The sequence below is a fragment of the Denticeps clupeoides genome, chromosome 8 (genome assembly GCF_900700375.1).
Source record: "Denticeps clupeoides chromosome 8, fDenClu1.1, whole genome shotgun sequence".
Lineage (NCBI taxonomy): Eukaryota > Metazoa > Chordata > Actinopteri > Clupeiformes > Denticipitidae > Denticeps > Denticeps clupeoides.
The window spans coordinates 10085983-10099223 of NC_041714.1; the positions used below are offsets into that span (position 1 = coordinate 10085983).

The 13241-nt window shown below is 41.8% G+C and overlaps 3 protein-coding genes across 13 annotated transcripts in view; 1 reads left to right on the forward strand and 2 right to left on the reverse strand.

Moving 5' to 3' along the window:
• zcchc24 (zinc finger, CCHC domain containing 24) overlaps window positions 1-4995 on the forward strand; it is a 38637-nt gene extending 33642 nt beyond the window's left edge. For both annotated transcript variants that reach the window (XM_028988853.1, XM_028988854.1), the window contains exon 5: window positions 181-4995. In XM_028988853.1, the coding sequence (XP_028844686.1) occupies window positions 181-294 (114 nt within the window). In that variant the 3' untranslated portion in view covers window positions 295-4995. The remainder of the gene's footprint in view (window positions 1-180) is intronic.
• A 666-nt stretch (window positions 4996-5661) lies between these two features.
• Window positions 5662-8862, reverse strand: ppifa (peptidylprolyl isomerase Fa). 2 transcript variants are annotated; one of them, XM_028988856.1, is made up of 7 exons: window positions 8615-8862; window positions 8506-8536; window positions 8280-8368; window positions 7758-7854; window positions 7209-7284; window positions 6928-7077; window positions 5662-6844 (listed from the first exon to the last, which is right to left on the reverse strand). In XM_028988856.1, the coding sequence occupies exons 1-6, from the start codon at window positions 8759-8761 to the stop codon at window positions 6942-6944; spliced, it is 576 nt and encodes a 191-aa protein (XP_028844689.1). In that variant the 5' UTR covers window positions 8762-8862; the 3' UTR covers window positions 5662-6844; window positions 6928-6941. The 2 variants fall into 2 exon arrangements, with proteins under 2 accessions (XP_028844689.1, XP_028844688.1); XM_028988855.1 differs by having other exon boundaries at window positions 5662-7077.
• Window positions 8863-10653: 1791 nt separating this feature from the next.
• The window catches only part of zmiz1a (zinc finger, MIZ-type containing 1a), a 103169-nt gene continuing 100581 nt past the window's right edge, over window positions 10654-13241 (reverse strand). For 8 of the 9 annotated variants that reach the window (XM_028988843.1, XM_028988842.1, XM_028988846.1 and 5 more), the window contains one exon: window positions 10654-13240. In XM_028988843.1, the coding sequence (XP_028844676.1) occupies window positions 13133-13240 (108 nt within the window). In that variant the 3' untranslated portion in view covers window positions 10654-13132. The remainder of the gene's footprint in view (window position 13241) is intronic. The other variant, XM_028988845.1, reaches the window with a different exon arrangement.

Sequence of the window (13241 nt, forward strand, 5' to 3'; positions counted from 1 at the left end):
TGACGATGTAAGAGCTGTTTCATTTTAAAATGATGAGGCCTACAGGATCGGCGTGGTTCATGGGAAGATAAACAATTAGACAGCATGGCGCGTACTTCCGCCGTGTCACCCGCCACCGCCCTCCTGTTTGTGTTGCTGTGCCGCGGTTGCTGTGACTGACGTCCCACTCTTTCTTCGCAGCGCCCCCTAGAGAAGCCCGACGGCCTGGACGTGTCTGACCAGAGCAAGGAGCACCCGCAGCACCTGTGTGAGAAATGCAAAGTCCTGGGCTACTACTGCCGCCGCGTGCAATAACCACGCCCCCGCCCGACTCCGCCCTCAGCTCCACCCGCTCTCTGTTCTCCGAGAAGAAGTGAATTGTGCCAAAACTCTCAAAGTGTAAATATAATGCCTAATGCCACACGGGCCCAGTGTATCAACACATTAAAAAAACAAAAAAAACAACAAACAACACTTATCGAAATAATTATGTAATTATGTAATTATGTAGCCATGTGCGTTTTATGCTATCACTGACAGTATTGATACCCACAAGGGACACAGTGGATTTACCTCACCGCTGTGCCTGTTTAGGATGCTTCTCATGTTTACAGAGTTCTGCGTTGTTCTGCGTCCCTGTCGAGTGAATTTCGCCGATGTGCTGGCTGATGTTTTATTTACAGGCAGTTTGTAATATTTGGTCATTCAACAAGGTCACGTTTTCAGATCAACAGCACATCATGTTAACTGTGAATTAACAGAGGGACAATGAAATGTTCGTCCCTGGCTTTTCGTGTTGCATATTTATTTTGTGTTTTTTTTTTTTTTGTTTGTTTTTTATTACAGTGCAATTGACTCAATTTAACTGGGACATGTATACTGTTGTATAACCCCTTCCTCCTGCCATTAGAATCTACTGTAGACTAGAGATTCTTCTTTTAATTTTTTAGCAACATCAGGTCTTTTTTTTATGGTTTGTATGTATTTATATATTAATATGTGCCTGATGCTTTATTACTTACTTCTGCATGATTTGATTAGAACCTGTTCACTGATAGAGGCCTCTGAAAAACCTTAATCACACCAATGGCTCTGTGCAATACTTTTAACACTTTATGCAATACTTTCATTAGGGGTAGGACTGTGTAAAATGTCCTACATTTCCGGTGTTTACTATACAGTAAGAAGACAGCAATTTTGCTGAAATGTCAGGAGTTCAGTGACAAATTTATTCTAAATATCTGTTTGAGGGTAGCCAGTATTAGGACTGAAAAAATAGTGCCTTACCTACAGAATGTATCTGTACAGACCAGCCCTATGCAACGTTCTCCCTGGCGCCTTTCATGGCTGCTCAGTGCTCACTTAGGGTGATGGTTAAATACAGAGGACACATTTCGTTGTCACCGCTTGCTGTGCTTCAGCACAATGATGAAAACAATCACTTTCGCTTGATTTTATTTACCGACCTCTATCCCTCGTTAGTTAACGTTTACTAGTCTTCTGTCGCCAGTGGTTCCAAGTTCGTGAACAGCGGTTTCAGCTGTAAATCTGTCGATTTCGTAATCTGTACGCTCATCCTCCACATTGTTGGGTTTACCCTCATTTAATATTACAAAGACTGGTGGCCTCCATGACCAGGGTTGCAGACCCCTGATTTAGAGTAGATACATGCAAAAGTGGCAAATTATGTTATGCACTGCTTAAAACGACAACCATCAACCTGCTCTAGAACCTGACTGGATGGAAGGATGATCAGCCTGGTCACGTTTTTTGCACTGAAAACTTGTCATTTGATGAGAATTTTTTAGCGATCTAAGTGCCTCCATTCCAACTGTTGTCCTGGTATACCTTTGGTCCAGATCATGTTCCTGGAGATGCGGTTCTTAATTGGTACAGGTCCATATCAGGAACGTTTGCAGTACTGAACAGTTCATAACTCAACAAGTGTTGTGTTGGAAACCTTGTGATTGCCGACAGTAGCAGAGCAGATCCCACCAGACATGCTAAGGTTTGCGAAAAGTGATGAGATTGGGTGAAGAAACAGTGAGGAGGAGGATGGAAGAGTCTGAAGACTGTGCTCATGTAGGGAAAGCAGGATGTGCGATTTTTCAGAAGATATTTGGAAAGTTTGGGCAGCAGAATTAAAAGTGGGCTCTTTATTTTAGGGGTGGAACCCCTCGGTTTACAAAGATGTTTTGGAGACGTTTTTGTTCTATCCGGTCAATCCTGACCATAAGTGATTCTGATATATTTTTCTCTTTTTGGACATTTTATCTTGTACAAAGTGGCGTTCTATGCCTTTTAGTTAAAAACAATATTGTAAGATTCTGATGTATATATGATGTGAGACACATTTTTTTTCTGAAACAGAATGTGTATAATTGTTTACTAAACTTTAGAAGCGTATACGTGTTTTTATTGTATGAAGCTTGATGTGCATTAATGTGAGGAAAACTCAAGAGGGAAAATAGTGTTTGAAGGGATGAAATCTGAGGAACAGTTTTGAAGCCGGTTTGTAGAGAGAAGGAGGTCCGGTGGTTTGTAATTAGCCCGCTAGCACTGAATGTGTACAAACTAGTTGTCTTCCACTTTTTTTTTTTTTTCCCTTTAGTGAAGCGTAGTAGCGGTGAACCTCTTCACCATGGAAAACCAGTCGCACTGTGTGGCATTTGGTGGGGGTGTGTTATCTACAGATACAACTATACAACTGGATATGCAGAGAAGGGCCAGAATAAAATGCAGCAGACTAAACGATGTCTCCAGAACGACGTGATGAATCCACCCTCCAACGTATCCCAGTGCCCCCGGTGACCGCTGGTGACGCGAGTAGCGAATTCTGTGTAGGCTAGACCATCTCACTTGCGACCCAACTGTTGTGATTTAGGACTGAATGGACGGGACTTTTGCGAATGATACACTGTACAACGTTTTGGGCGATCAAGGTGGAGTGAAGGGTAACTCGTATTAGTAGTCGATTTTGGCCAAGAGCAGTTTTAACAATTTGGTTTGTGTCTGTGTGTGCAATATAATGTAATAGGTAGTTTGCATTCTGGTCATTGTTTAGTATGCTGCTTGTAATAATTGGCGCCCAAAAAGGATGTCTTGTGTAACATTGGCTATTCGCGAAGAGCAGTGCAGGCTTTATCGGCGTTACTGAAGACCATTTTACAGTTTACAGTCAAACTACTTTCTCTTAACACGAGAAAAAGTTGTCAAGTCTCAGCGTCAGGATTGTCTTAGTTAGTGGTTAGTACTATAAAAAAATAGGATTTTTCTGGGATTGTGCGTCAACCCGCTCATTGAATTACAATTCCACTGAGTAGAAGAGTTCCTTTTTGAGGGGAAATTTGGCTACTCCGTATCACGTGTTTTGTAGCCATAGACAGGCTGTCGATGAGAGACATGAACTTGTGGCGCGAGTGAATCACTCCACAGATGGATATGTCATAGACTCTGAGGGGAAAAAAAGACATGGTTCAGCCAAATGAATGTGAGACATGTAATAACTGAAGGGTTCCTCGTATGGCCAAATAGCAGATCTTTGCACAAGATCTCTGTGATGGATGCTGAGATTATTCTAGATTTGATGCAAGACATTACCAATTAACCAGTGGTAGAAATTTACAGTATAAGCATTAAAAAGAAAATAAATTATACACACTTGTTTGTCTTGAAGTACATATACTTGACTTTTATAGCTTATCTACGACGGATTTGATATTTTCTATGTAATAATATGTGTATTTTGGAAACATTTGTAGATGTTAAAAAATTCTAGCGCAAAAGTGAAAACAGTACATGAGATTTTTTTCCTTCTCCCTGACAAAGATATTTACAGTGTTGATTTTGTGTATATATTGGATGGCAGTAATATTCAAGTCTATTATATGTACTGAATTGTTATAATGCAATATTGAAGCTTTTTTTTATGTGAAAAGGGCCTATTGCTGAGATACAAACAGAGCTGGGAGTTCTTCTTTAATGTTTTACAATAATCTGAGGGTGTATCCTACAGACATATTTATGGAAAGATTTTCTCTCTTTTTTTTTTACAATTCTCTTTTGTATAAAATATGCAACAAAGCTACACTAAGAAGGAAATATTGATGTCTATATAGATTATTATTCAGCAGTTGGTACATAGTTATTTCGCCCTCTATTACAAGCCATTTTGTTTGTTTTCGTTTTTTTTTTTTAATGTGTGGAAGAAGTGTTTGCAGTATTAAATAATCTGGAATTGAAATGCTTTAACAGAAATAAGTCTTTTGAACAGCATGCATATAGAAATATGTTTTTTTTCTTTCTTTTTTACATTATTAATTGTCACAGACCTTCTGTGTTACAGAGGACTTTTTTTTTAGTCCTGCTTTGGCACAAATAGTAACAGCTTATGCAGAAATGTTAGGAACACTGACACTTGCCACTGTAAAAGCATGAAACTGTGAGATAAACGGCTGAATCAGCCCTGGATTGTGAGCATTACGCGCGCCTCAAACAGTCAAATAATCAACAGAGAGTACTTTTAACGAACTAGTGTGTTGCAAAGAGCTGTTGTAGAGTTTGCATGTGCATGTGTTTTTTTTTATGTATCACTTTGTGCAATGTACTCTTAGTTAAATGAATAGAATAGGCTAAACTGTGTTCCACAATGTAAACTGAACTAATAACTGATTGTTACTAGTTAATAATAAGTGCATTATTCACCACAGCCTACAATTATACCATTTTATTTGTATTTACTGAATGTACTGTTTAACACTTGATGTCTCTGACGACTGTAACATATTTGAGATCAGTGTGATGCTATAATTGGATTGGACAGAACGCTGTGAACAGCTGGGGAAGAGTCTATGACTGGAGTACCGAGGGGTGAAGATCGCCGAGCTGTAGCTTCTTGTCCATGAACGGCATTCCGACATGTGCCTTATTTGTTCATTTAGGAAAAAAGAAAAATGAGATTTTAGCGCCGAAGTTGCTTTTAGTAGTTTGCTGAATAAAATATTAAATTGTAATGTTTGGAATTCGTGAGTTTTTTTCTTTTTGGTGTGAACGTACAAATTCTAAACCGCACAAGAGGCAGAATATATTTAATTAATTCAGTAATTAATTATGTCTAAAATTGCATTCATACACATTTATTTGTGTCCACCATTCAAACTAATAACTATTATTATTACAGTTAGCACTCAGACTTAATTTAAACACGACACTAGCGGATTACTTCTACTAACTGATATAGTGCAATACTTAACCAAGCCTCCTTAAACAGGCTTCAGCTGCATTAAAACAACGGCCTACTTCCAATATGGAAATAACAGTTTTGCAATAAAGTATTTCATTGATGCTAATAATATTATAATTAAAAAAAACAACCCTGCATTGATTTAATAAAAGCATTTGGTGTAAATCCGGGTTCTGTTTTCCAACATTCCTCTGCCCGTGTGTTGAAGGTCTTTAGTTGTAATCCTTCCATTTCTGCATGTATTTGACTGTCCACATAAGTCAAGGTGTTCTGTACACCAGCGAAACATGGAACCACCTACTGAGGAGATGTGGGCCAGACTGCACTGAAGTCTCAGTTGATGCCCACTGAACTGATTGTGTGATGGATTTATATATACTGTATGTGTTGATTAGAAACTTATGAGCTATAATGTATCCGCAACCCTGACCAGAAACAGCTGGGTGTGGAGGCAAATTTTATCAAGTTTTGTTACAACAATATGAGCTTAAACAGCAGGACTGAAATTGTCTCCATGGCAACGGCGTAGTCGGAGAAGTCAAACAAGCTCCGATCTAGATGGCCTGCACATGGTTTCATTTAGAAGAACCATGGGTTTTTTTGGTTGTTTTTCCACACTGGTTTGTAATTTACCTTCATGAGCCATTAATGTGATAAGTAACACGTACAGACTCCACTTTTAAAGAGTTTAAAAAGTCAATGTTTGGAATTTTCACAGACCGTGTTTTTCCTGGATAATGAGCACAGCGCACCGCCAGTTTAACTTGTCCATCGCAGCTCTGCTGTGTTGAGGGGGCAAAACGTCAAAAAAAAACAAGTCAAAGCTTATGTGTCTCTGTCAGTGTGGCACTTTCATGGCAAACGAAGGTCGTGTACGTGATGCGGCATCCTGCTCCGGAGGAGAGGAAGTCGTGCTGGAGGTCTGCAGCCTGGGATTGCAGCCATTGTTGCTGCAGCAGGAGGACGTTGTCCAGTAGCTCAGTACAACAGAAGACACGAATGGCAAAGGGAATAAATGCAATCCACACTGACATCATAAAGGCGTTTAATTACCGGGGTGGTAGTAGCCTAGTGGGTAAGACACTCGCCTGTGAACCAGAAGACCCAGGTTCAGACCCCACTTACTACCATTGTGTCCCTGAGCAAGACACTTAACCCTGAGTGTCTCCGGGGGGGGGACTGTCCCTGTAAATACTGACTGTAAGTTGCTCTGGATAAGGGCGTCTGATAAATGCTGTAAATGTAATGTAATTAACAAGAGAACGTGTTCTGCACAGTTATGAGGATCGAACAAAACACTTCTGCACCTGGGCCGCACTGTCGGAATTGTGGATCTGACCCAGCTTTGTCTCTCTGGTTTCGTCCCGCGTTCACAGCCGTGTTGCAGGATACTGAAAGCAAGGGGCCGAGTAACGTCTTGCATGTAGGTGAGTTTACCTGCATTTTAAAAACATTTATCTGCGCTTACTTGGTAGGCATGAGCTCGATGAGCTCCGTCTCACCAGCCGCCCTTATGAAGTCTTTTAAAAACGTCTACACACACACTCGAGGGCATACGTGGACCATTTCTACTGTTTGTTTCTAACGCTCTCAACACCTCTTTGTTTCTTCTTTTCAGATTGTCTGTGTGAGAAAAGAAAAGAACTGGCATGCATTTTCACCAAAAAAGCACAATGGGATTCATCAACATAAGGGCAAGAACGTGCCATCGATATGAGGTTCATTTCAGCTCGCCGCAGTCCGTGATGACGATTTTCTTGGTGGTGCCCCCATCGTGCAGGCCACACTGCTCGACGATTCGGACCACCTCCATGCCCTCCTTGACTTGACCAAACACTACATGCTTCCCGTCAAGCCTGAAAAAACGAAACCAGCAGGAAAACAGCAAAATACAGAAACTTGTGTCAGATGTTAAGCTTGTCAACCAGTGGGGTACCTCCCACCCCCAAAAGGCTTTGAATGTTAATAACTGATTGGCTGAAAGTACCATTCTGTTTTAGCTGTGCAGATGAAGAACTGGGATCCATTGGTGTTTGGCCCTGAGTTTGCCATGGACAAAATCCCTGCAGAAAACGAACAAAAAAAGTCCACATCTTCTGTTCATGCTCCACTTATAACCATGGAAACTTTAATATTGTAAATAGCTGGTATGTCTGTCCATAAAAATCTGCAGCTCGTCGCAAAGGTAAAACTAAATCCTGCTGGTCGGAAAGTAGGCCAAGTGCGTGTGGGGACCGGTGAGGGTGTGGACACGTTTGGTCCATGTCACCACCTAGTGGCCTTAAACAGGACTGACCCTTTATTAAGTGTAGTGAAAGTGCAGTGATTGTCATTGTAAAACACGAAATGTGTCCCCTTGGCGAGCACTGGGCAGCCATGACAGGCGCCCGGGGAGCAGTGTGTGTGGGGACGGTGCCTTGCTCGGTGGCACCTCAGTACCACCTCGGGATTCCGTAACCACTAGGCCACCATTGCCCCAACAGTATTAACAGTGGGCAGAAGGCTTACAGGCGTTCATTTGGCCACCGGGACAGACCTGGGCCTGTGTGTTTCAGTCGGAAATTCTCATCTTTGAACTTGGTCCCGTAGATGGACTTCCCGCCGGTGCCGTTGTGGTTGGTGAAGTCTCCTCCCTGTTCGGAGCGAGAGGAAGTCAGTGGGCTACAGCGACAGCAGCAACCTCTTCATACTTCACACATATTTTACAACCTCCAGCTAAACCAACGATAAAAAAGAACCACATTATTTCTTATTTGTCTAATTGTCTGTATGCTGCCAGATTAAGAAACGACTCTCACAATAAACTTGTTTTTTCCCCATTAGTGAACCATATCATTTTTAAACATTGACGACCATGTCTGTGCACTGCAAATCAACTCCTGTAATTCTCAAGTAGGGATAATGATGTAAATTTAATCAGGTTCAGGGTATACTCTTCTGAACTTATCTCGACTAATGTGAACATACTTCCCACGTAGTTAGTATAATATAATAATAATAGAAATATATTAATATAACTCCGCCTGGTTATAGTACATGATGATATGTAAAGACTCGCCTGGCACATGAACTCAGGGATGACCCTGTGGAAGACCGAGCCCTTGTAGCCGAACCCGTGTTCTCCAGTGCACAGGGCCCGGAAGTTCTCTGGCGGAAAAAAGAAAACGGGCGCCCGTGGGGCGGGGCGTGAGGCGTGGGGGCGGGGCGAGCGGACGACGTGCGCGCACGCGCGCCCGCTCAGCGGCTGTCTTGGGAACGACGTGCGCGCACACGCGCCCACTTACCTGCTGTCTTGGGAACGACGTCCGCGCTCAGCTGCAACGCACAAGATGGAGGCGGCGCGCGTTAACGTCATCGCTGTTTATTAAAAACGGCCGCTGCGGCGCGACTCACTTCTATCACAATCCTGCCGACGGGCTCGTCGTCCGCGGCGACGTCGAGATAAACGACCGGGTTCCTCCTCGCCTGTCCGGAGGAGAAGAGCTTCGTGGCCGCGACGGCCAACGAACAAAACCTCAAGCGGTTCCTCATCTGCTGCATGCTGGACGCGGGCGCTGCGGGGCCTGAGCGCCAATCGGCTCGGTGGCGCCGCCTGCCGGCCGCAAAGGAGGACGCGGCGCGTCGTTTCGTAGCGGACGGAACTGGGCTCGTTCCCGGGTGGAAATCCAGACCAGGATTTACTTTTCATCCAGCGCGATCGCGGGTGGGCTGGTACAAAATCCTGGTCCGGATCGCTTCGGCAGTATTCTCAAATGTTTTCTGGGCACGTTTTTTAAAACACTTAGAATTTTGTAAAAAGAATTTTGCATAGAATTTTGTAAAAAGTTTTGTTATAAAAAGAAACATAAACTAAAAGACCACTTTAGAGAATTATCCATGAAAATTACATTTCAGTCTAATCCTAAATCCTACCCATATACACATAAACTATTCACAATTTATTTAATGAAATAAGTAAAAGTTCCCTTTGATATTATTATTAATGTATGAGAAGAAACACCATTTTCATTAGTTTAATATTTATTACCCCAAGAATTTAGACAATAACAGGGAAAACCCCAAATAACAAAAATTGACTGTCAGTATCGGCTGTTTCCACCATTTGCCGCAACGACAGCTTGACAGCGACATCTCATGCTCCTCACCATCCTCATGATGTTATTCTGAGGCAGTACGTTCCACTCTTCCACAAGTTCTACATGCAGTTCTGCCAGGTCACGTGGGGGTGGGGTACAATCATTCAGTCTCTGCTTCAACTGGTCCCCTACGTGCTCTATGGGGTTCAGGTCAGGGGACATTGATGGCCGTACCATATGAGGCACTTCAACTTCCTGAAGTCGAGCTGTGACAATTCTGCTACGATGTGGCGGAGCATTATAATCCATGAACAGAAAGTTGGGGGTGTGGTGGCGGAATTGGGGGATCATGATGGATTCTATGATGCCTCTAAGGTAAGAACGTGCAGTGACTGAGCCATGTACAATAACCATGTTGACCTCACCGTATCACTCGCCTCGCCTTCTCTAGCAACGCTGATGTGACACTCATCAGTGAACAGGACGGAAGAACACTGCTGCATCTTCCAGGTCACATGGTCTTGTGCCCACTGCAAACGTTCACGGCGGTGTCATAGTGTCAGTGGAGTTGCCTGCAACGGTCGTCTGGCATTCAAGCCAAAGCGTTGGAGTCGGTTGCGAATGGTTTGTCTGGAAACCCTAGTACCCCTCGCATCTCGTACACGGGCCTGCAGCCGTGTGGCAGTTGCATTATGATGTCTGAGTACATAGGTCCTTAGGTACTGGTCATCATTGCTGTCTGTCACTCGTGGGGCTCCACTCCTGGGTCTGTCATGAACTCTGCCAGCTTGTGAACACACCAAGTTCTGACTGGCTGCCACCGTCCCGAAGGCGCGCCATGGTCAGGTGACGCTGCTCATCATGTGTTCATGGCTGTTGGAATTATGAACTTGGAATGATTTACAGACAATACCAGCTTTTAATACCCACAGAATGTTGAAGTTGATGCCACACTGAGGTGGTTTCTTGGTATTGGCCCCAATATAAGGCACGTCTGTACACAATGAGACCATTACATGGAAAACAAAAAATGAGGTGAGTCTATCACCCCAATACAATTGCCTCCCTATCCCCAAAATATCTATAGTGAAACAAACACCGTATGTTTGACATCCACTAAGTCTCTCACAAGATCTCCCTAATTTATAGTGAGTAATCTCAGCAAAAACATACAAGGTGGGTGTCTCTAATAAAGTTTGTGTTGTCTGCTATGTGGGTGAACAATAGAAATATATATCATTGTTACAAATATTATTAATTGCACTTCAAGTACTGCTAATACTAGCAATTCTATTAAAGCTACCAGAAAACTGATGTTACTTTCTAGGAAACACAAACACACCATCACCACCATTATTTTCATCTGAATACATATTTATTAGATAAATATTAGGATGTCACATCATCTAACTACATACAGTTTTGCAAGACTAAAAATCACAATAACTTTTTCTTTTCTGACCAGTTTAGAATATGAAATGATTGTACACAGAATGTACAAACTGAAAGACAGTTGCCACTTTTGGCGCAATTCATCTCAGATTGTTTCCCCTCCCCTTTTTAACTTCTCTGATCAAGATAAAAATTGTACAAATTATGGATTTGGTTACAATCTTCTGGAACCAGCTCAGGCCCCACGTCCCGATTATCCCCCAGAATTTTCTTCATTGTTTTTATTGTAGCACCGTATAAAGTACACAGGTAATGGAGCAATACACATAAGCTAAATGTTACACAATGTTAAAACAAAAATTCTCTTTTTTTCTTTCCAATTTTTCCTGTTGAGAGGTATCATAGTATTTATACAGAAGTGAAAAAAACGCTGAGAGGATGTCCACAGACGCAAACAAACACAGAATTTATTTAAACCCAAATCTGAGTCTGGATAGCAGGATGCAAGCTTTACAAATTCTAAATACACAATGCACATTCCCCTGGGGAAAATGAATACATTTCTCATTAACGTGTCTCTGTTCATCATTTACATATGTACATGCATCCCTTTCTCAACCCCTCCTCCCCCCGCCAAGTCCACCTCTCCTGTCATTTAGTGAACGAGGGGACACTCATTAACGCCAAATCAGCAATTCAAGATTTAATTTGAGTCTTTTTTTAAAAACATTTTTAAATGACTGTACAACTAGTTTGTGGCAGGCCTGCAAAATGAACAGCACTCAAGCCTTAAGCTGAGAACAATTTGTGACCTCCGTGGCCTTCCAAAAAAAATGGGAGGGAAAAACAACATGTGGCAGTGCATTAAAAAAGTATAACTTGTACACATAAACACATATATGTGTAAACCTTAAATTTGCTAAATATAATGATAAATGGTTTTCCCACTCGTGTTCATTGGGCTGCAAATTCTTATATTTCTATTCTTATATTTACAGTTATATATTGTTAAAACATATAACTGCAAATCAAACTCACTGTGAATTCATATAAAATGTAAAGGGGATATAATATAAAAAAAAAGCCTGTTGATTCACAAAAACTGCAAACCCACCAGAAAAAAGGGAATGGCAACTGCAGTCTATTTAATGCTGTGTTTAAATAATAATAATTAAAAAAATGACTACATTGATCTACCTCAAGGGCTGGTTTTAAGAAACGATCCTTTACATTCAAAGTTGTATAATATTTAACTCATTAACTTTTCAGTACAGTAACGTATGTTATGGTGCGTGTGTTTGTGTGTTTTCTGTGTGTTTGTCACAGTGGGAATTTTGACAAGTTCAGCGATACGATGGACAACGATGAATTGCTGTTTCAGATGAATCCGCTGCAACCCCTTATTTCACGTATTTACAAAACCCCACAAACCACACTGGTGTAACATTAGCAAGTAAAAGCAATTACACGTTAAACACAACCATCTCCACAGGGCGACTTTGGTTTCATGTGACTTCTTACAGAACTCAGAATTATGTGCTGCACTGTAGACCTAGAAAAACATACTGAAACGCCTTTGCCATCACAAGACAATGTTAGTTTAAAAAAATAATAAAAGAAACAAAAACCGAAACCTTTCATCACTTGGCACATGTTCAATGTGAATAATGCAACTCGCACGAGGGCGGAAACCTTTTGTAGAGACTCCATATCTGACACACAGCATCGCTGTAGCATATGTGGGCGACTTTGTTCTTAAGAGAGACAACTGATCTTGTGCAGATCACATATGATTAGATGAACTGGCCATGTCATAATAAAAGCGGTGTGTTTTTTTTTTTTTTTGTCTCAGGTGACTGGTGATGTTGCCAACATTTTCAGTCTTCCCATCAGTAGTTTGGTGCATCTTGGTTGTGCTTGAAAACATTGTCTTCTGTTGAAATGATCTGGTCGAACAAGTGCTACAGTCCAGCTGGACGCAGTTTGGGAAGCAACGGCTACATCGTGGAAGAACAAACGTCAGGAGATTTACGGATTCAGACCAATACAGGAAGATTTTTGTTTCGTTCCCCACCACAAAAAAAATTAAAAAATAAAAAAGGAAAAACAGTAATAAAAAAAATGCTACGACACTTGTCCTAGAGGGTGCACACACAGTTCTGTGTGATTATACATATGAATAGAATATAGCTGCACAGTTTTCATAATTAGTATTCCAAAGATATCACTTAGTGCCAACCAACATGGCTGTCATTATCCGCATGTCAAAAAAGACGCTCATAAAATGTAAGAATGAGATATTTACACGCAGAGAAGGAGGAGAGGAGGAGGGGTGAGTGTTTTCTTGGTATATGTTGGGCGTGTGTGCAAAGTACTGGTTTGCAGTTTGTGTTTCAGTCTTTCAGACCTCTGGACCCCCTTACAAATATACAGGGGGAGGGAGTCAGTTGTTCTCGAAAAGGGACAGGAGGTCGTCGTTGCTGTTGCTCGGAAGGTCAGGGGGGTCTAAGTAGGACAGCAACTCGTCTGGATTGGCCAGTTCCGGAAGAAGC

What these genes read in the sequence shown, in the direction of transcription:
- ppifa (XM_028988856.1), bottom strand. Translation starts at nt 8,761, where the DNA reads ATGCAGCAGATGAGGAACCGCTTGAGGTTTTGTTCGTTGGCCGTCGCG. An exon ending in CGTCGTTCCCAAGACAGCAG is followed by an intron (nt 8,369 to 8,505) that starts GTAAGTGGGCGC and finishes TTTTTCCGCCAG; the next exon opens with AGAACTTCCGGGCCCTGTGC. An exon ending in ACTGAAACACACAGGCCCAG is followed by an intron (nt 7,285 to 7,757) that starts GTCTGTCCCGGT and finishes CGTTTTCTGCAG; the next exon opens with GGATTTTGTCCATGGCAAAC.